The sequence below is a fragment of the Pectinophora gossypiella genome, chromosome Z (genome assembly GCF_024362695.1).
Source record: "Pectinophora gossypiella chromosome Z, ilPecGoss1.1, whole genome shotgun sequence".
Classification (NCBI taxonomy): domain Eukaryota; kingdom Metazoa; phylum Arthropoda; class Insecta; order Lepidoptera; family Gelechiidae; genus Pectinophora; species Pectinophora gossypiella.
In genome coordinates, this window is record NC_065433.1 from 16,418,704 (window position 1) to 16,441,649 (window position 22,946).

The following is a 22,946-nucleotide window of genomic DNA, read 5'->3' on the forward strand; positions in this document are numbered from 1 at the left end:
TATTACAGAAACATTTCTTTAAACCTTGATTTAGAGAAACGTAATACGTTCTATTACTATGAGTACTGTAGATGTGTTTGTATTTGAGTCACTATATATTTAGCGCGTGGAGCACCAAAAGTGGTCCCCTGCGGCGCGTAAATTGTGACGATTGTCTCGCAAACAACTCTACAAACACATCACGATTATGATCCACAAACTCATCAAAACCGATTTTGCGACCGACGTCTTACTGCCGATCTAAAATTATATCAGTTACGACATTCCACATTGTCGCGAATCTCTAAATATAGATTTTTGTTTCTGACAGTTTCTTTGCAAACAAATGCATTGTTTTGTTAATATAGTTCCAACGTTCACATTTCAAACTAAATTCTTTTGGTGTTTATTGCAATTGTGAAAAATAATTTTCGTTCTGTTTTGCGTCTGGTCTGAGGTAGTTACCGCAGTGCATTAGTCGAATCTTGCCTGTCCATTATACATGCGGCTTGCCGTCGCCTTACTGTTGGAATCACGCAACGGAGCCTTACAGGTCTAATAAGTTAATTTATCCAAAACACCGCTTTTAAGTTAACACTTTTTGCATACCACGAGTGCACGTGTTTAAAAAGCACTTGTCTTGTAGACGTCATCTCAAAAGACGTCAAATCATTCAAGAATAGCTTTGTACTTGGACTTGCAATTGTAGTTTTATACTCGGGAGCTTTTTTATTTCATTTATTATGAATCAACTAGCAAATACGTGAAGCAGCTGGCAGCACATAAATATTTTTTCTATCTGTGTCCCTCTATCTGCGAATTTTGTTTGTTGGTGGACAGCGATCATGTTTAAGATTACTGGATCATTTGAATCATTTATGCTGCTATTTTTATTAAAGCGGCCGAAAAATTAGCGTGTAACGTTTTGTCATTAGAGTAGTATGTCCGAGTGAAAACTGTTTGCATTCCAGGGGCACCTCGACACCAATACCCTTGACATGACGAAGAGGGAGCATCGACACTTGATCCTGCAGATAGCCCTCAAGTGCGCCGACATATCAAATCCTTGCCGCCCTTGGGAGATCAGCCGGAAGTGGAGCCTCAAGGTGTGTGAAGAGTTCTTCAGGCAAGGCGACTACGAGAGACGGCTGAACTTACCGGTCACCGCCCTCTGCGACCGACACACCACCTCGATACCGAAGATTCAAACAGGTATCACATTCATTTGTTTATCGTAACTACTCATAATATACCGTGAGTCCTGACTACCCCTATTAGAGTAACGTGGTGGAATATACTCTGTACCCTCCCCGGTTGATAGAGAGGGGTCTGTGCCCAGCAGTGGGACGTAAATAGGTCGTTTATACGTTGTTGTTACGACTAAGTCTGAATAGAAAAAGAAAGCTGTTCGGCAATCGAAACCATACGAATCTCTTTTTATTGCTTCGTACATATTATAGCAGGCACATGTGTGTTTTTCTGTAATTGAATCAACCATTTGTGTCCATAACGTTATGGTCACACGACATATAGATATACCTAATCGGTTAAATTGAATCCCAATGGACACCTGCAGTGTGCAGACTAGTCGACGCCTATTGTACTTTTCAATCATATAAACATTACTGTGAACTCTACAATAGTTGAATTGTATTTGATTGTTTAGGTGCACAAGTAGAACAATACAGATATTATATCATAATAATAATCAACAATATTGGATTCTTATAGGAAATTCGTTACGCACATGCATACGCTAAATAAAATAGAAATATAAAAAAATCTCGAATACAATAATTGTAAGCACTTACAATCAATCAATTAATTATTTATTGCACATAACATAACATACAGAACGGTCGAAAAAGATATCATAAGCAGAATAGACGGCCTAATTGCTAAACAGCAATTTCTTCCACACAAACTTCAATTTATAACATAAAATCAATATATGCATTCGCTTTTACAAATATGTATTTATAATACAATACACGGATAACTTATTATAGGGAAAGAATTATTGAAATTGAAGAAATTGCTATCGGAAAACTGTTATGAACAAACGTAATAAACCTGTTGCATTGTCATTACGAGCTGAGGCCATTGACAGTGCGGATTGCAGGTATCATGGAAAAGGCGTATAATTACCCACTTCAGTTTCAATAAAGGTCTATATATTGATTTGTAATACATTCTTACATTTCAGTCTCTTTTTATATTACGTTTTCTTTCATATATTAAATAATTAATTACAACTCTTTTCAGGATTCTTCAAATTCGTCGTCACGCCCCTCATAACAGAATGGCACAGATTTCTTCAAAACGATTTATCGGCACAGATGCTTGAAAATCTACTGTACAACCAGAGTAAATGGGAAACGTTGGTGGCACAAGAAATTGCTGAAGAAACAAGAACAGAGATATCAGACGCGGACATGGTCGATGACGATCTAGAGACGTGCTCCGGGACTAACATCTCCGGCAGTTCCGAGTTGCTCTTGCCACTGCGCAGGAGTTCGTTGAACCCTACCAAACAAGGAGGACTGAAGGAACAACTGAGACGGTTCTCAGTACCACTGAATGTGTTCCAGGACTCTAAGTACAAGAGCAGGGATAAGAGCGTGACGTCGTCCCTGGCGGAGTCGCGCCGCGGTAACGGCAGCCTGGCGGGCAGCGAGCACTCCATCCACTCGCAGCTGAGCGTGCGTGGACACTGCGAGCACGGGCACGCCGCCGCAGAGAAGGTGCTCAGCACTGAGAAACTGTTACCCGACTCTTCGATAGCCTCCATCACGACCCCGGTCCAGGCCACGAGGCTCAACACAGTGTTGAAAGAAGGCGGAACATGGAAATTGATTCGTCAACAAACCTTCCCACCGTTGGAAACGATTGCCCGTGCACACGCACTCGCCGCTCGCCCCTTGCACACGAGCAATGAGGACGCCATATACCCGTCCCGATATTCCAAGACTGACATTGGAAAGTTCGAGAAGAAAGAGGGCAAATTTAGCAATATATTCAAGAGAAATGATACTGATAAGACTGATAACGATGACGCTTCTGAAAATAATAATGTAGATGTAACTGAGTGTTCACATAATTTAGAGAAAGAGAATCTTGATCCGTTGATAAGGGGCTCGGGGGGGCCTCGGCGCGAATCGCCTGGGTTAGGAAGTCAGCTTAGAGACAACTTGACTTCAGTACAGCTTGGAATAATCTCTTCGGATCAGCTTCTTCGCCGTAGGAAATCGATGCCCACCGACACTGTCGCATACAGTAAGTTTATATGTGTTCTTATACCTTATTATAAAGTTAATCTCAGCAACATACGTAACTCACGCGGTATCCCCACTAGAATGGGAGGTGGATTACGTGTCACCAGGCTGACGTTCGCACGGTAGTACATCGTTTCGAAGAGGACATAATCTCTTAATTGATTTCATCGTGACCAGTGTGATAAACAACTGAATACTATATGTTTTCTTACACTTATCGGATCGGCAATGAAGCGGACTATACTATATTTATTTTTTATTTATTGTAGCGCCAAAAGAAAAGAAGATGCGTGAAATGACAGCGGCCATTCCACAATTATTGCGGCGTACGCTGTCGGGGAAAGAATGTTGGTCTCGGCGTAGGGGCTCTGCCCCGGCGCCGGTTGCTCCGTCGGAGTTCCGCGGGCTGGCAGCACTGGGCGCGCTGCGGCACAGCGTCAACGGCGGCCGCAGGAAACCGAACCCCATAGTAACCTGCCAGCAGTGGCTCGCGAAGGCCACCTACAGCGTGCAAGAGAGGACGCTGCAACAACTCCCGCGCAGAAGCTCACTCCCCGTTGAGGTGATGACAGGTGCTTCCATGTCCGTTGTCGCTTTTTGTTTGTACCTTTTGTTTGCACTTTCTTTCAAAATCATAATTCTTTTTTATTAAAACTTCACAATTTTTTATTGAAAAATATCAGATTTATTAAACATATCATTATACTGTGCGATTTGCGAACGTTCCGAATTTGCAACTCCGCAAATCGAGACGTCTACATTAAACTTTGTACATGCGTCTTGACTCTTGAGTGCTTGTAATTTTACACATGTTGTTGCATATAAAATAATAATTAGCACGCATTTTTATATTTCATATTTGAAATCTTATTTAACAATACATCTCTTTTACAGGTGTTTCATCCTACTGAAGCGATGAAGTCGTCAGAATCTAAATGAATAAACAAACAACTGTGGGAGGCTAAAATGCTCAAATGATATCGCTATAGACGGTACACATAGTACAGCCAATGTTCAGGCTTTCTTACGCTTATATTCACTCATTTTCTGAACATTACAACGGCTCTGAGATATGAACAACACAATTGATAAGTAATCAATGCAAGGATATTCGCGAGTTCAAAATTATAAGTTTTCGTCTAGTAAATATTCGCAAGAACATGTTGTTCATATTTTTGGACAAAAAATCACAATAAAATGTTTTGGTGTTCTGTTTGTATTCGTTGGCTATTTGTGATATTCATTAATTAAGTTTTATCACCAAAAGCCGAAATATCGCTCAAAGTCCATTTTATTGGGTAATCTTTGTGTTGTCTAATATGTTGCCAGGTTATTTGAGACATTGAGAATGTTGAATTCTTTGGAGATATATTTATTATGTATATGTTTGGTCACATTTACACAAATAAATTATCTGGCTACATTACGATTGGACAACTCATTAGGTTTCTTTTACACCTAAGTACAAATTACTTCTACGAGTTTGATGAATTATATCTTATTTTTTTATTGATGTGTTGTTGGTTAAGGAGTCTAGATTTGCCATATTGTCTCATAAAAAATCTTTCACAGTCTAGGGTTATAAAATTAGAATTAAAATTACTTTTTTTATTTATAACAAATTATTTCCACGTTATGTTATACCAAATACAAAAAAAATGTGCAATTTGCTTGAAAAAATCCCATGAACATAAAAGTTCACAATAAAGGATTAGAGTCTCATAATCAGTAACTTTTGGTATTTGAAAGTTAAATAGTCATAGTTTTAAGTACTTATTGGAATTAGATAAAATTTAAGTAGTCGCTCTTTTTGAGCGAACGGTTAAGTATTGAGTTCGATTATTATTTATCTTGTAAGACTAATTCAGTATTAAACGTGTGAAACACAAATTGATGCCCCAATTCTAAAGAAAAAAACAGTTTGTCTTACGCTGCTCCTTACATCATGCAGTGAGCAGCTTTATTGATTCCTTTTTTCATTTAATCAACTTGGCTGTAGCTAAATTTTGTCTTCATTAGAACAATAAATAGTGGTCACAAAGCAGGGAGAATTGTTCTTATCCGTAGTCACAAAACTATCACAATACGTTAAGTTTATACAATAGTAGTAGTTTTATTAGAATGTACTGTTTCGACATAGATTTGTTTGTGACCACTATAGTACTCGTATATGTATAGTACATAGACGACAATTGACGATTTAAACATATGAAAGTGTATAATGATGACCGTGGATTAATATTTTTCAATTTCTATTACGTGTATTAAATTAGAGGGATGTTGACATTTTATCACAATGTTTTATTAACGTTCACGAATAAAATGCTAAAATATGTAATTGGCAGTGGCATCGTGGAGACAGTTACTGGGCTATAGATAAATCAAGTTTTTAAATGTATACTAAAGTGAATAGTTAGAAACCTTCTGTGTGAGCAATGTTGACCTCGCCAAAACAATGTTGATGGTGGGATGACGAAGAAAAATAAATATTTTATTACAATGTTATTGGAAAATTTAAAATTTCTGTTAGAATGTTGTAACTGTTTTATGTGGTAGTTTTTCGATTACCCATATTTCCCAGTTGTATACTATAAACTTTCAGAAACCATTCAGAGCGGAACTAATAACTTATGTCCATCTATACAGATAATAAACTATTTTTTCACTCTGTGTAACTCTTCGCGGATTATGCTAGTAATTAGGTGTAGTGGTTAATAGTTGTACCACTACTTAATTAAATAAATGTTCAGATTGTAGAACTGTACCTCCATGAACCGATAGATGTTACATCCTATAATATACGTACATGTTATTAGCAGAATCTGTACAACTTGACTAACCAGGCCGCTATGAGTTTGATACTTCCTAGCCACGCCAGGACAGGCAATGCTACGACCACTTGGCACACAAACAACGATAATATTATGTCGGTACCATCAGTACTCCTGAAAATTCTGTATAGTTGACCAAATTGGCGTGGCTGGAAAGCATACTTCCTAGCCCACGCTACCTGGCAAACGACGATAAAAGGCGTAATAATTACGTTTTCTCATTGAATCTAAATTGTTAAAAAATATATCTTTAATATAAATAATTTAATACACATAAAGATTAAAAAGCATAAAAACACTTAAAAATTTAAATGCATAACAGCAATCATAATTGGAATTGATAGAATTCGGGTCTGGCACTCGCTGGCCGCTCCCGCGGCACGGTCGCTTCGTGGGCTGTTGTTATCAGCATACTAACTTAACCAATTTGGTAACGAAACTAACCTAATCCAAATCTAAAATAATCAATACATCGTCTTGTTCATAATAACTTTAGGTACTTATCTCATCCAAGTTGTGTTTTTAAAATTATGAGTTTGAATAATAAATGGATGTTCATAATTATGGCAAGTAATGGTATACTTTTCCATTTATACTTTCTAATCAGTATGTGAATTAACGCGCCAAGTCTATTATGGTTTTTAAAAATAGGTGGTTTAATTGTATGAAAGATAAGGAACTCCCTTTCTCTGGCAGTCGCATGTTTTTTTTCATCGATTCTATCGATATACATTTTCGAGACTACTGTTTGAAACTGACTTGTTGAAATTGTTGTTTTGCACTATTTCAAATAATAAATTAGAAAAATAAATTTGTAATAGTGGCGTGGTCAGGAAGCATCACATTCCCGTGGCCAGTAGGGCCTTTCACTCCAGAAATTGTCACTGTTAGTTGTTCATTTCTTGGTCTAAGCTATTTAGTAGGTAAGATCTTAGATTGTAAAGTATGGTCATAATCAATCTTGAATCTGTCTTGACTGCCATAACTGTCGCTAAATTTGTATAGCTTTTTGATTTATGTGCGTTTTTTTTTCATTGGTATAAAATATGTTTGTTTTGTAATTTAATGTGTTTTGTTGCCATTCCCTTATCATTTTAGGGACATAAATAGGTTGCTATTTACAAACTTGTTAAATATGTCCGACTATTAATATTACGATGGTAAATAATTTGTAAATACTTTATAAGCTACTTTATCACATACCAATTAAAAAGTAGGGAACCATTGTGCTCAAAAACTTGACTTAGTATTTTATTATCCATTGATTGTCATCGAGTTTGCGTACAATGAAAATTTCATTATAATTTTTAATATGCGTCCAACAAACGATTTTACACATCATATTTCAGTGATTGTTATAATATTTTTTACCGGCTGATTCGATTTTTTGCTTTAAATAGTTACTTGAATTACATCTAACCAGTTTCATCTAAAATTGAGTAGGGTCGTTAACTGCATCAGTATCTTTTAAAATATAATGTGCTGCTTGCTAGTAAGGTACCTATTTACATCTTTTATTTTTTTTCAATAAAATCTATACGAGCCTGTGAAACTCTTGTTGTGTTAGTCATGTACTATCGCCAACATAAGTCCGTGATAACCTTAAAGTAAGAAATAAAGTAGACTTCATTTTCACAAACGCATACCAAAATAACGAAAAGTAGGGTAAGAATGATATAAATAATTTCACTGTTGCTCTATAATAAAGAAAATGGAATTAGTAGATTTTAAAAGATATAGTTATTATTTGAAGACGCATTTCAACCGAATAATCGAAACACAATGCGTAAAAGCATTGATTTTCCTCAGATGTCATTAAGAAAACTACAAGTGAATTTTGTTTTCAAATCAGGTATCAGGGCATTTATGTTGGCTTCCTGGCGATAATAATCTTATATACTCGTGCTTGGTAAGAGCAGCATAGGGGAGCATACTAGTCCTGTTTATTATTATTCATTTGTAATACATAGTAAAATCTAATTTTATGTTAGACAAGTTACATTGACACTCATTATTATTTGTCAATTTGTTTCTACGCTTATTTCAGTTATTGGGAATTTTGGTAATTCTGTTTTTTAAACGTTCGTTCTATAGTTCAACTTTCTACAAATACATCCAATTTCAATACCACATTCAGTTAATGCGCCCAATTACCTTGATTGTTTTAAAAACATTGTAGATGAGTAAGGCATTATATTTTAAAAGGTGATTTTAAGTTACTTTATAAGACATAGTTACTTTTTTTTAGATTACTAGTATTATTACAAAATTTGTTCAAACCTTTATTATTTGTTAGAAAATACCACGATCTATTTTTATCGAATATATGTTGTGATTCACAATAAAACAGTATTGTTACGAGCCAATAATTTAATTCAATGTAGTAACGATTATTTTACAATTAAATATTATTTTATTAAGTCACGCAAGGCTCTAACAAAAGTTCCAATTATTTACAAATTAGTGCAATATTGTTGTCGTACTTAAAATTTCATTTTAAAAATAAATGTTTTATTCTATTTGCTTATTTTATTTATTTTTTATCAGCTCACATACACACCTAAGAGCTTTTATCATAAAAAAACTGACCATCTGGAATGCAGGCGTATTATTATCTTCGAATTTATATTTTTATTAGTGATATTAAACCTATTGTAATGTTTGGGAATAACTGTCCCGTTACGACTTATAATGTTTAATTACATTTAAAGACTGCGATTTCTTTGATATTAATATTCAGGTAGTCTTGTGTTAATGTAAGTTTTAGTAGTCCTAAACTTATTGTACACATTATACTGCGTAGTCTTCTAGATATAACTTTATAGCTGTAACATGTAATTTCTTGGTATACCTATCTATTACAAAACTGTCAAGAATTGGTGTTTGCTCCGTGTGTCTTACCCTTTTGATTGTGAATAAAGTCGTTTCCCTAAAGGTTTATTGTAGTAAATTACTTCCATACTTGACAACATCCACGTTCCTCTTGTAATTACGTTCGACATTATTATTTTATCAGCAAGTTATCTGTAAGAACGTATGTAGATTATCAGAACGAAGTCATTTAAATTATCAATTCGCTATAAATTCGGAACGTTTCGAGGGAATCTATGAAACAATGGGTGGAAGGCAAAAAAAAAATACTGTCTATAATCATGATTAAGTATTTATTAGATTGCGACTAGTTAATAATCTTATGGATTTACACATAATATACGTACTTTACAAAATATTATAAAAGTGCATACAAACTGTAGCATAGCATAATGTGTTTACTATTTGATTTCAAGCACATTAAGTTTAGTTGCAAACGCAGTTTTAGATACTAGAGACGGAAGTTCTAGTAGAGAATGGTATTTTCGCCATAAAAAGTATTACATGTTTTGTATATTTGAACATGCTGCTAAAGGCCCTATTTCAAATCTGCTCAGCGAATGTTACCAGTCTCTTGTTGCAGGGACTCGAATATATTAATAATTTCATTACATCAAAATTAAAAATGCTCCAATTTGTAATCACCTTTATAAGGTTAAATAAATAGATAACTACAGGCCTGCTTCGGGCGGCGGTTTCGCTGAAGCTGCGCCGATGGAGGCGGTCTCCTCAGCCGTGGCGGCTGTTTCCAAGTTTTTAAGACTATTTTCAAACTCAACCGGATCTATGTATTTCTTTTTCGGGAACGGCGGGGGACCCAAAATTGCCTGTACTTGTTCGAAGTTAAGAGTTTCTTTTTTCAGTAGCTCCTCTGAAAGCTGAAATATGACATTCATGTTGAAAAAAATACATTAAATCTTACTCCTTTTGTTCAACAGTCATTGCTACGTACCGATTTTAATAACTCCTGATTCGACCGTAAGAGCTCTTCTGTCCTGTAGTACGCTTGCGCAATGAGTTTTCTCGCTTCGAGGTCTATGAGGTTTTTAAGAGTTTTACTAAAGGGACTCTTTCCACGATCCTTCAAGTCCGGGAAGGAGACCAAGCCCACAGTCGGAGACATGCCGTAAATCCTCACCTGGTTAAATTTATAAAATGTATTGTTGTATACGTCACTATTAGTTACGCACATCACTACAGCTGTCGCGATTGTCTATGTCATTCTCTTTGGTCGTCTCATTGTACTTACCTTGTGTTGTTTATATTAATAAAAGATATTAATTACATTGAAGTCGTCGTATGATTTTATAACCAAAAGGACCGGCTAACACGCTACAATACATGGTGTCAGAAGTGTAAGTGAACTGGATTCACATCGTCGTGAAATAAGTAATGTCAACAAGTCGCCGCCTCGCCGCTAACAAACATGTCGGAAGATCAAAAACCCAAGAAATTATCGGGAATGTCATGTCCGCAGCCCATGTTGATGACTGGTAATTTAGCACAACAATGGAAGAAATGGGTGCAATCCTTCAAATTTTACATGCGCGCGTCCGGCATGGATGAAGAAAGCGATGGCAGAAAGGTAGCTTTATTTTTACATGTCATTGGGGAAAAAGGTGTGGATGTATTTAACACGTTCGGAAAAGACGAAGACAAAGTTAAATACGACGAGCTCATCGAGTTGTTTCAAAATCATTTTGCCCCAAAAGCTAACCTAACTTATGAATGTCACAATTTTTTCACATATAAACAAAGTGAAAACGAGTCGCTGGATGATTTTGCATGTGCACTAAAACTAAGGTCTCAAAACTGCGAGCTAGGAAAACTGCAGGAACGTCTTGTCAAAATAATGTTCATATGCAACATGCATCAAAAGTACAACTATATCCGAGAAAGACTTTTGCTTGAAGACAAGCTAGATCTTGACAAGGCCTTAGAAGTGGCAAAAGCCATGCTAGCTTCAAGACATCAGACAGATGCATTGACAGCAGAACAAAGTTCAGTCATGTATAATAAAACTCAGTCAAGGTCTAAGTCAAATACAAGAAATAAAAGTCAACAACAACAGTCAAAAAAGGAAGTCTGTACAAAATGTAATCAAGTCCATCGTCACAAGTGTCCAGCATTGTCTCAAGTCTGCAGAAATTGCAATAAAGTCGGTCATTTTGCAGTATGTTGTCGGTCCAAGTCGAAGTCAGTCAAGTATGTCGAGTCAGATAACAACACCCATCAGGTACAGTCAGAAAAACAAGATTTATTCATTGGTCATATACAGTCGTCATCGTCAAGTGAGTGGACAATAAATATAAACATAAATAAGTCACAAGTGAATTGTATTATTGATACAGGCAGTGATGTCAACATAATGTCAAAAAACGTCTATGATTCACTTAATATCAAAAAGGTATTGTCTAAAACTGATATTAAAATTAAGTCATACACTGGTAATAGTCTAGAAGTACTAGGTCAACAAAATTTACAATGTAAATTACAATTGAATGGCACCTACATGACAAAACAAATTAATTTTGTTATTGCAAATGTGAATTCTCCAACTGTGTTAGGTAAAATTACTTGCTCAGAAATTGGATTAATAAAAAGAGTTTTTTGTGTCGAGTCTACAAATAGTCACATGTCAGAAAATAATGATAGTCAATTGTCATTTGAAACAAATCAAAACGAGTCAAAGTCATGTCATGTAATTTGTCCTGAAGCCATGAAAAGTCAGTCAGTACAGTCAAGTCAGTCACAGTCAAGTCAGTCACAGTCAAGTCAGTCACAAGATATAAATTTGTCTAAACTAATTGAATATAATAATTCTGTTTTTACCGGTCTTGGATGTCTTCCTGGTGAGTGTGTCATAAGTACAAATCCTGATGTCAAGCCAAAAGTCGATGCACCAAGGAAGGTACCATTCGCTCTACATCAAAGGCTTCAAGAAGAATTGGAGAAAATGGAAAACATGGATGTCATTGTCAAGGTCACAGAGCCAACTGAGTGGGTGAGTTCTTTGATTTTAGTCGAAAAGAAGAATGGTCAATTACGGGTATGTCTAGACCCCCGTAATCTAAATCAGGCGATTAACAGAACTCATTATCCTATTCCGTCCGTAGACATGGTTCGCGCCAAGGTCGCTGGTGCAAAATTCTACTCAACTTTAGATGCCAGTAGTGGATTTTGGATGTGTAAATTGAGTGAGAAGAGTTCTTACCTCACAACATTTAATACGCCATTTGGTCGTTATCGCTTCAAACGTCTTCCATATGGAGTCAACTGTGCCCCTGAGTACTTTCATAGAATAATGACAGAAATATTTGGTGACATACCAGGAGTGGCAGTATACAGCGATGATATTTTAGTCAGTGGACAAACACTACAAGAGCATAATGAACGCCTTAATATGGTATTCAACAGAGCCAAGGAATACAATGTCAAATTTAATAAAGAAAAATGTTCATTTGCCAAGGAGAGTATTAAATACCTGGGTCATATATTTTCAGCAGTCGGAATCACAGTCGATCCGGATAAAGTCAGAGCAATCCAAGAGATGCCCTCTCCTACTTGTCTAAAAGATTTACAAAGATTTCTAGGCATGCTTAATTACTTAAGTCCTTTTATTAAAAATATGGCATGTGAGACAGAAATTCTACGTCAGTTACTAAAGAAGTCTACTGATTGGCAGTGGAATGCTAATCATGAAGCGACATTTTGTCATCTAAAACAATTAATATGTCAGGTCCCAGTCTTGTCACATTTTAATGTCAATGATCCTATTGTCATACAAAGTGATGCTAGTAGCTGTGCTGTCGGAGCAGTGTTGTTACAAAATCAACATCCTGTCTATTATGCGTCAAAAACCTTAACGGAGTCACAGCAAAGAATGGCTCAAATAGAGAAGGAACTATATGCAATAGTCTTTGCCTGCGTCAAGTTCCACCAATTTATATATGGACAAACTGTAATGGTCGAAACAGATCATGCTCCGTTAATAACATTATTTAAAAAGCCTTTAGTCGAAGTCCCAACACGTCTACAGAGGATGATGTTGAAAATACAGTCATATAGTCTAAATGTAGTCTACAAGAAAGGCAGTCACATGTATATTGCTGATACATTGTCTAGAGCACCACTGTCAGAAACAAGCACAGATGAATTAGATGATGATGTGGTCGTGCATGTCAATTTACTTATTAAGTCATTACCTGTCTCTCCAGAACGTCTACAATGGCTAATCAAAGGCACTAATGAAGATGAAAGTCTACAGATTTTGAAAAAATACTGTAAAGAAGGATGGCCGTCGAGTAAAGCTCAAGTTCACAAAGATGTACAGGAATATTGGCAATATAGATTTGATCTACATACAGAAAATGATCTAATCTTCAGAAGTAACAGTATAGTCATACCTAAAAAATTAAGGCCAGATATCTTGAAAATAATACACAGTGGTCATCTAGGAATTGAAAGGTCTAAAGCGTTTGTCAGAGGTCATGTATTTTGGCCATTCATGTCAACAGATATAAAAAATCTTGTCGAGTCATGTCATACTTGCTTGTCACATAGAAGCTCAAATGCTCCTGAACCGCTTCTTCCACATGATGTCTCATTGCTTCCATGGGAAAAAGTTGGTGTTGATTTCATGGATTATAAGTCTAAAAAATTCATAGTCGTCCAAGATTATTACTCGAATTATATTGAATTGATGTCAGTGGCAAGTACTAACGCCAAAACAGTAATTGTTTGTCTTAAGAGTATCTTCAGTCGACATGGGATACCAGTAGAGTTATTCTCAGACAATGGTCCACCATTTAACTCTGCAGAATTTAAGAATTTTATTTTTGAATGGGGAATACACCATAACACGTCAAGTCCATACATACCAAGGTCAAATGGATTGGTAGAGTCAGCAGTCAAGATATGTAAACGTTTTCTTACTAAGTCAGACGAATCAGGAACAGACCCATATCTTGCTTTGCTTCAATTCAGGAATACACCTAGAGGAAATCTACCATCTCCAGCACAACTGTTAATGTCACGTTCGCTGAGAACACAATTGCCTACAGTCACAAATAACTTAAAACCTAAAACAATCAAATTTCAAGATTATGTCAAGACAAAGGAAGAAAATAAGAAGAAAATGAAAGATTATTACGACAGAAAGACTAAAGTATTGCCAGAACTAAAAGAAGGAGATAAAGTCTATTTTAAGAAAATGCCAGATTCGCTATGGACTACAGGCACCGTCAAGTTTAAATGCGATCAGCCTAGGTCCTATACAATTGAAGGGTCTGATGGATTTATAGGAAGAAGAAATAGACAGCATATTTTGAAGCCACCACAGATACCACAAATGGAATTTTCTGAAGGGTCACAAAAGAGTCCAAATGTCAGAACGTCTCCTGTGTCACATACAGTAGCTCCGTCTATTGAAGAGCATACTACCCCGGTTCAAATGCGCACTCGGAGTGGAAGAGTCATAAGACCACCAAGACAGTTAGATTTATAAAAAATATACATATATATATTTGTTATGACTGTGAAGGACTGTCTGTAAATTTAGCTGTCTAGTATTAGTAATAGTATAGACTAAGTTAAACATATTGTGTCTTAATTGTAATTACAAATTGTCTGTCTTAGCTGGTCAATAAGCTACTGTTAAACTATAGTGTTAAGTCAAGTCAAGCTGTAAAATTGTAATCATTTTACTTCTTTCTGATAAGGGGGATGTTGTATACGTCACTATTAGTTACGCACATCACTACAGCTGTCGCGATTGTCTATGTCATTCTCTTTGGTCGTCTCATTGTACTTACCTTGTGTTGTTTATATTAATAAAAGATATTAATTACATTGAAGTCGTCGTATGATTTTATAACCAAAAGGACCGGCTAACACGCTACAATACATGTATGGATTATGGTAATGAGGATTTGACCTCCAAACCAGGATTAATACTTGGATTTCCGGTTGGGTCATTCTAAGGAAACAAACTATTCTATATTGCCTTTTAATATTCTTTAACCTGTACAAGAGCAGTACAAATAAGTAGCCCCAGTGATAGATCAGAAGAGTACTTGTACATTATGATATACCATTATTTATTCTGCCCCAAACTTTTGGAGTACAACTTACTATTGAAATAGGTGGATAAAATAATGAATATTCACCTGGGCATAAGCAATTTTCGTTACTTTTTCTAGATCGTTTTGCGCTCCGCTTGTGATAGAGTTAAATGTTATAGCCTCTGCTGCTCGCCCGCCGAGAGCCATACACATCCGGTCAAAAAGCTAAAATGAAATTTACATAATTATAGTACAAAGTAAAATCCATATACTGTGTTCATAAATATGCGCAGAGTACATACTTCTTCTTTGGAGTAAAGTTTTTGATCCGACGTAGTGTATTGAGCGAATCCCAACGCCATGTTAGTTCGTGGCACTATAGTGACCTTCAGCAAGGCATCGGTGTGTTCCAACAACCAGCCCACTAGCGCATGCCCCGACTCGTGGTAAGCAACTATCTTTTTCTCAACTGGCGACATTGCATGGCTGCGCTTCTCCGTACCACCTGCATCAAGATTTTTCTAAGTGAAATAAATAAATACACTTTAAGCAAGAGATACATACATTTACACTGGTAGATAAAAAAATTCTACTCAAGTTTTGTTACCGGGCATTTGGAACAATTGGGTTATGTACTAGGTTCAAGATCAATTATGAAATTCTGATGACTAAATAACGGACAGATATAAAACTAGCAAAATCAAGAAAAACTTAATAATAAGTCCGACATTTTATCACGCTTTTCTATGACGTCACAGTGTGCTTTTTCACACAAATTCCATAGTAATTTCGTGTTTGGACGTTTAGTAGAAAGTAACTGAATTGTCTAGTTGGAAACTAGCCTACTCTTTGCTCTGACTCCGGGATACCTTCTCCAAAATGAAACCTTATTGCATACAATCATTATTTTTTTTATACAGTTATTTGTAGACGGGTTTTTAACCCGGCAACAGAACTAGCCAATTTCTTAGTCCACATTTTAGTTTTGAATACAAATTGAAGCTGTTATAGAATTTCTATAATCCAGTGTATAATGGTTATCCTACCAACAACCCTTTCGATAGCGTAATCAAGGTCGGCTGCTTTGACTTTATTTTGTTTGTGCCTCGCCGCGTGCAGAGCTGCCTCATTGCAGACGTTAGCTATATCAGCACCACTGAACCCTGGCGTCAAATATGCTAATCTGTGAATAGCAACAATTACATTATCAATACATACAGTATAAAATGAAGTATTATATCCTGTGAATGTACTATTGAAACCATATTCATAGCACAAAATAAATACAATCCATAAAATAAAATAAGTTATAAATGTACAGTACAAACACAAGGTACATAACATGGTACATTTGATTACCTCTTCACATAGAAAGGTGGAAGTTCCTCTAGCACTATGTTATTTAAATGCCTCTGAAATATTTCTTCTCTCTCTTGCAAAGTGGGTAAGTCGATAAGTATGTGACGGTCAAATCGACCTGGTCTAAGAAGTGCCTGAAAAATAATGTAAATATCTATAGCTCATTAAATATAGCTTAATCGAAATGACAGCAGGATGGTAATATAGTACACAGCCTAGTATGAAAGAGACATAATCAAGAAAATGTAATGAGATGTAGGTAAGATGCATTTTAATGTAAATAACACATGAGCATTAACTTTAACCACTATTTACAGCATTATTATTTTTATTTAGGATTAGAAAATAATTCAACAACATAACATAAGATTGGGGTAGTCAAGAGGTAAATCCATCGCAAAATGAACTAAGTACCCACACAGATGATATAAAATAAATATAATATATAAACGGACTAGCTATTACCCGCGACTTCGTTCGAAACCCTACTATTTAAACTATAGAAATTTTGCAATCATCCAAGTCTGCCACCGCTTTTTACCCTCTTAGCAGTTGAATTTCGCAAAATGCCGTCTTTGTGGGCTTCAACCTCCTAAAAGGAATCCCTATGTAAAATTTGAGTTTCCTAGCACTTGTAGTTTCTGACGTTTTGTGACAAGTGAGTGAGTCAATAACTTTTCGCCTTTATGATCATTATATATCAATGTATAAAAAAAATAATAGACCTGTAATAGACCATGTAAGCTAATAGATACCTTGTCTAGTACATCGGCTCTATTGGTAGAAGCCAGCACCACAACACCATCTCTGCTCTTCATGCCGTCCATTTCTACAAGGAGCTGATTCAAGGTCTGCTCTCCCTCTCCCCCACCAGGGCCAAATGAGGTGGGTCCCGTTGACCTAGCACGACCCACGGCGTCCATTTCGTCGATGTAAACGATGCATGGAGCTCTAGAACTTGCTTCTTTGAACAAGTCTCTGAAATGATTGCAGAATTTCGTAACTTCTTGTCCCGAAACAAGTTCCAGGATTAGAGGTTTTGGGAATTAAATCTAACTTAACTTGTCCCTAGAGCATAGATCGCAATTAATTATACACTTCTCATCAAAAAAATCGAAACACCTTGCAAGTTTACGTTTTGTCAGGATTATCAGAAAAATGTGTACATTTAGGAATAAATGTTAAATGTCGTTTAATAGTGAGTAATATGAGCTTATCAAATCTTAATGTTAATGTTCTAAATTTATATGAATTTTTCATAGGTTTCGTATTTTGTTAAATGAGTCATATTTATTCCGTATGGAGTATAAAGGAAATGGATAAAACAACACACGTAAATGAAAAAAAAAGCTAAAAAACGTTTATTTAATAACTTGTATTCCCTCCCCGAGCTCTAATTACTGCTTCCATACGGTTCTTCATCGATCGGATGAGAGTCACGATCACATGCTGTGGTATATTGTCCCATTCCTCTTGGATTGCATCTTGCAGCTGGCTAAGTGTTTCTGGGCCAGGATCTCTTGCTCGAATTCGTCTCTTTAATTCATCCCACAGATGTTTAATGGGATTCATGTCCGGGCTTCTTGCTGGTCATTCCATAATAGAGATATCGACTTCGTTAAGATAATCTCGTACGACGCCCGCGGTGTGAGCCCTAGCATTGTCGTGCATGAATATGAAGCCGTTGCCAATAAAATGTGCATAGGGCATCTCATGAGGCTCGAGACACTCTTCGACGTACCGATGACAGTTTAGTGCAGGCAGACGTGGCCCAGACACGAAAGCAAGCTCTGTCTTACCGTCGGCGCTGATTCCTCCCCAAACCGTCCACGAACCGCCACCATAGCTGACCTTTTCTTCAATGCAGCATTGTGCATAGCGTTCTCCGTCTCTTCTGTAGACCTTGTTCCTTCCGTCGTTACCATACAGCATAATTTTACACTCATCAGAAAAGAGAACTTTGCTCCACTGTAGGTATGACCAATTTAGGTGCTCACGTGCAAAGTTAAGGCGCGCTCTTCGATGGTCTGCAGTTAATTTCGGCCCATTTGCTGGCTTATGCGGTACCAGTCCACGATCCTTCAACCTTCTTCTAATTGTAGAGTCACTTACAGCCACCCTTCGTACAACACGAAGCCGCTGCTGCAGTTGAAAAGCGTTAAGGCGTCGATTTCTTAAAGAAGTTGTTACAATAAATCGATCATCTCGCTCAGAAGTGACCCGATTCCTGCCAGATCCTGAACGGCGCGTGAACAAACCAGTCTCCCGATAACGTTTATAGACTCTATGAACAGATGACAGGCTTAGATGCAGTCTTGCAGCCACAACACGCTGACTAAGGCCAGAATCCAGCAATGCCACAACTTGGGCGGCTTCTGTGGGCGAAGTATCCATACGTTTTAGAAAAAAAACCTTTTTTCAGACGTCCCAAAGTCACAGTATTGAAATAAAAAACAAAAAGTTTAAGGATAGGCGCCAATTTTTAGTTTTTAAACGCTAAATGTACTCCAACCCTAAACACACATTTGTCTCAAAACAGTGATTCATTTCGTTTATAAGATAAACAAATGAAATTCTAATTTTGAATTTAGAATTTTCGCTTATTACTGTAATGGCCAAACTGCCAGCTATACATTTATGTATTTTTTTTCATCGTATGAATTCTTTTTTGTGTTAAATTCGGACAGAAACAATGAAAACGGAAGTGTTTCGATTTTTTTGATGAGAAGTGTATGAAAACACTGCTCCACATTGATGCAAGCTTGGATTACCTCCAAGATTTGCTGTTGTTGCGTGTTGTCGGCCAGTTTTGTCTATTTAAACCGTGCTGTAATGTAAGGAAGCACGTGAGTTTCGCTCGCAAGCGCGGCGTAAAGCGGCACACAAGAATGAGATTTGTGTGTGCAGTAGCCAGGCAATGTCTCAAGTGTACATGAGAATTTTTGTGCAGATTGTGAAAAGTATATGGAGTGCTAACAAAAATTACATACCTGACTCTGGCAGCTCCAAGACCACCAATCATTTCAATAAACTCGGAACCATTCATAGAAAGGAAAGGAACATTGGCTTCAGATGCCACTGCCTTAGCTAACAGAGTTTTGCCACAGCCCGGAGGCCCTAACAACAATGCTCCTTTGGGCACCTGAAATTCCACTTGAGTTCTTAATACATTTTAGTCACAAATGGTTTATTTTGTAACTTATTTAACTGCTTACCTTAGCACCTAAACTTTTATAACGGTCAGGCCGTTTCAAGTAGTCCACAAACTCCATTACTTCAATCTTGGCCTCTTTTAGTCCAGCAACATCTTCGAATTTAACACCTTTACCTTGTCCAGTCATCGAGTCTACTAGTGTAAACTTAGCACGACTTAATTGATTCTATAAATAATAAAAAAGTCAGTATAAATATTAGAAACAATATGATAGTATTGTCTTGCATTTTTTATATTACTTACAAAACCTCCGAGGTTAATATTCATTTTTAAACTCTTCGTAGAGTACAAGAAAGAGAGTATAATGGCAGCTATCAAAAGAGTTGTAATTAATTTCCCTGCTACACTGCCATTTCTATCATATATTACACGAACTCCTGGAAAAACAGTAAACCAAAACATTATCAATTCACCACATAATTTTAATAATTAAACATAGTGGACCACCTGAGACTACAACATGCAACTGTAGTAGGTACTAAAAATAAGTAAAAATATGATAATACGTAAATAACAGGAATTTGAATTTGTACACACCTTCTTTAACACCCAAATTTTTCTCAGTTGCACGAAGCTTCTCTTCAAATCGATGAATATCACCAACATTCATGTGATAAATTCTGAAGTTTGCCTAAAAATATGAACAACATGTTTAACAATTAAACATTAGTGGACATTTAAGAATGTCTATGGCCTTGTGTCGAGGTTTTTCTTGCAGCTTCTTTTCCTCGGCTATACTGGTAATGGTACACTATAAACACTTACATAATCATAATTGTATTGAGTGATACATATTGTACTTCAGTTTCTGGCAAATGGTAGGAATGATCACTATTAAATGTAACAACTTGTTATTATTTATAATAAAAAGAGCTTAGTTTAACATTTACTTACAACATGTTTACTATTTTTTGTAAGACGTAAAATCTAGACACTTACTAAGACAAATCATGTTGCGGGTTAATAGTATCAGTAGCATCATTATATTACATAATTATTTATTTGTACACAATAAAACAGATACAAGGAACATACAAAGAAAACAGATAAAAAATAATTATGTTTCTTTTTTAATTAAAGAGAAGGCAAACAATTTGTCTTTTAAAGAAGTCAAAGCATTGGCTTTGGGTAGACACAAGTAGACAATGATACAGACAGGAAGTGGAATAAAACACTTACCTTTTTCCCTTTAATAATTGCACCTTCGTGTAAAATGATAGTCACCACCTCTACATCCGGCCTGACTATAAGTTCTTCAACTTCTCCTTTAGACAGCATAGTGTAAACAAATTCGTTCCAAGATACATATCGAATCAGCTGTTGAAAAAAGGTGCATGCATGCTTACTCATGTGATAGAATCTGTCAGAATTTTACATTAAATTATAATAAACTAAAGCTATTTAAAAAATATAGTAATTTCCTTACCTCACTTTGTGCATTGTCACTTGGTACGAGAAATGAGCTAAGCACTATAAGAAAACAGCTTGTAAACAACCAAAACATAGTCTTTACGAAAAGCGGTTGCATGTTTTCATCCTCCTTCTTCTTTTTATCCTAAAAAAATACAAAATATTTTTCATATTCATATCGCAAAGAAAGCATGAACCCATCAAAAATTAAATAATTTGCAAAGGCTCAAATAACTCAAATTCATTTCACATAGCTTTAACCATTACCAAATCCAAATAATACCAAAATTAAGTATAATTAACAGAAATATTGATGAAATATCATGAAATATAAGTAATCAATAAGAATATCGAACCTTCATGATGCTGTTTAAAGATAGAATAGAATAATACACCGAACAGATATAACAATTAGGAACACAATGAAATTCTTAACATAACGCTTTAGCCTTAATCTCAAATGCCAGCTGCTTTGTAACTTGCCTTGTCATTGGGATCTTTCTCATAGTTTGTTGGTGTAGTATGCAGTCCTCTGACTCCTATATTGTTCCACATCGAGGTTGGACCAGGGAGGTTGGACCGCTGCAGCAATGCACAGGCTGCTTTGTATTCTGCGTTAAACTGGCACAGTGTCTGGAAACAGAATAATTTTCACCCTGGTTTAATAGTTTCATTACAATAGTAATGATACAGGTAGTAATTATATAACTAAACTTTTTATAAATAGCTTTCTGCAATTTAAATTCTGAAATTCAGACTATTTCACAATATTTAAGAAAAATGGTCATGCATGTTTTATAATGGGTTACAATAGTATAATTAGTCAAAACTGTATTCAACTGTACTTACTGGATGTTTTGACTTGTTTGTCAGATTATGTAAAACTGATATAGATTTACAGAAATTAACTAAACTTGTGTAACACTGTTTATTTATTTGCTTCTCATTTACATTGTTTCTCAAATCAAAGAGTGTCTTTGATTTAATTTTTGATGCAGATAGTGTCCTTAATCTTTTTATAGACAACATTTTCACTCTTTGTAGCGTGACTTACTGTAAATAAGGTCAAAAGTACATTATAAAGATTTACAATACAATATTTTTATTCTGAACTCCAAAAGATAGAAAAACCAACCTCTTCATCAAAACGTCAAACGTCACGTTTTCTTTTTTTTTAATTCCATGGCCTGGATACTTGTTCTTTTTTATGGTATGGGTCTGCTCTGGCTTGGCTCCTGGCACCCTTACATGCTACATTTCATGTGTATAATATTATGTAACTGGCTGTAGGTAGATTGCACTACATTATTTTGACTTTCGAATAAGTTTGAACAATTTTGTTTACTAGAGTAGTTTACATTGCAACTGTATCCATCAAGTTTCCATCGTATGCAACTTGCCGATAGTTAGCAAGCTAGCTATTGCTGTTTTACTGTAATGTGAATTTCTGTTTTGAGGCGGGAGTCAAAGAAATCCTTAGATTTTTGAGATATTAGGATTGTTGTACTACCAGTCGATTGATCATCGATAAATTGATGTCGTCTGGTTCTATTCTATCGTCAACCTTAGTGACCCGAGTAAATAAATAAGGAAAGAAAGAAATTTGGTTTGTTTCACCTTCACGTTCATCACCATTGATATATTTTTTGAAGCAATTCGCCTTCTGGTTATGTAAGTACCTGTAACTGTTTGCCTCTAACTAAATAATAAAAGGAGAAACTGACTGACTGACATATCAACGCACAGCCTAGACGGCTAAACGTAGGCACTTGAAATTTGGAAGGGACGTAGCTTAGGTACTGCAGAGGTGCACTAAGAAAGGAATTCTCGAAATTCCCACGGGAACGGGAATTAGCGGGAAAAAACATTTGTATGAAAAAAACATCTCATCTCTGAATTCCAGACAAAAGCTTATAGGTACTTCAGGGTTAGCCTCCTCTGATCG

The 22,946-nt window shown here is 36.1% G+C and overlaps 3 protein-coding genes across 6 annotated transcripts in view; 2 read left to right on the forward strand and 1 right to left on the reverse strand.

The window, feature by feature from the left end:
- LOC126379898 (uncharacterized) overlaps positions 1-9,023 on the forward strand; it is a 47,229-nt gene extending 38,206 nt beyond the window's left edge. The window contains exons 8-11 of one of the 2 annotated variants that reach the window (XM_050028887.1): positions 951-1,191; positions 2,245-3,255; positions 3,524-3,826; positions 4,149-9,023. In XM_050028887.1, coding sequence (XP_049884844.1) covers positions 951-1,191; positions 2,245-3,255; positions 3,524-3,826; positions 4,149-4,165 — 1,572 coding nt within the window. In that variant the 3' untranslated portion in view covers positions 4,166-9,023. The remainder of the gene's footprint in view (positions 1-950; positions 1,192-2,244; positions 3,256-3,523; positions 3,827-4,148) is intronic. The other variant, XM_050028885.1, reaches the window with a different exon arrangement.
- Positions 9,024-9,230: 207 nt separating this feature from the next.
- Positions 9,231-22,229, reverse strand: LOC126379899 (paraplegin). 2 transcript variants are annotated; one of them, XM_050028889.1, is made up of 16 exons: positions 22,137-22,229; positions 21,851-22,054; positions 21,485-21,634; positions 21,018-21,146; positions 20,771-20,908; positions 20,129-20,222; positions 19,835-19,968; positions 19,593-19,757; positions 19,368-19,519; positions 17,133-17,355; positions 16,378-16,511; positions 16,065-16,201; positions 15,321-15,523; positions 15,124-15,243; positions 9,909-10,094; positions 9,231-9,834 (listed from the first exon to the last, which is right to left on the reverse strand). In XM_050028889.1, exons 2-16 carry the CDS (start codon positions 22,028-22,030, stop codon positions 9,628-9,630), a joined length of 2,352 nt encoding a protein of 783 aa, XP_049884846.1. In that variant the 5' UTR covers positions 22,031-22,054; positions 22,137-22,229; the 3' UTR covers positions 9,231-9,627. The 2 variants fall into 2 exon arrangements, with proteins under 2 accessions (XP_049884846.1, XP_049884845.1); XM_050028888.1 differs by lacking the exon at positions 22,137-22,229 and having other exon boundaries at positions 21,851-22,121.
- Positions 10,122-13,296, forward strand: LOC126379901 (uncharacterized). Of its 2 annotated transcripts, none has more exons than XM_050028893.1 (2): positions 10,122-11,960; positions 13,174-13,296. In XM_050028893.1, exons 1-2 carry the CDS (start codon positions 10,383-10,385, stop codon positions 13,189-13,191), a joined length of 1,596 nt encoding a protein of 531 aa, XP_049884850.1. In that variant the 5' UTR covers positions 10,122-10,382; the 3' UTR covers positions 13,192-13,296. The 2 variants fall into 2 exon arrangements, with proteins under 2 accessions (XP_049884850.1, XP_049884849.1); XM_050028892.1 differs by lacking the exon at positions 13,174-13,296 and adding an exon at positions 12,073-12,206.
- Positions 22,230-22,946: the final 717 nt, after the last annotated feature.

Coding starts and splice junctions, on each gene's coding strand:
- LOC126379901 (XM_050028892.1), top strand. CDS start 10,383: ATGTCGGAAGATCAAAAACCCAAGAAATTATCGGGAATGTCATGTCCG. Junction 11,961..12,072: donor TCACAGAGCCAACTGAGTGG/GTGAGTTCTTTG, acceptor TTCCGTCCGTAG/ACATGGTTCGCGCCAAGGTC.
- LOC126379899 (XM_050028889.1), bottom strand. CDS start 22,030: ATGTTGTCTATAAAAAGATTAAGGACACTATCTGCATCAAAAATTAAA. Junction 20,223..20,770: donor CAATTATTAAAGGGAAAAAG/GTAAGTGTTTTA, acceptor TCATATTTTTAG/GCAAACTTCAGAATTTATCA. Junction 19,758..19,834: donor ATATTAACCTCGGAGGTTTT/GTAAGTAATATA, acceptor TATTATTTATAG/AATCAATTAAGTCGTGCTAA.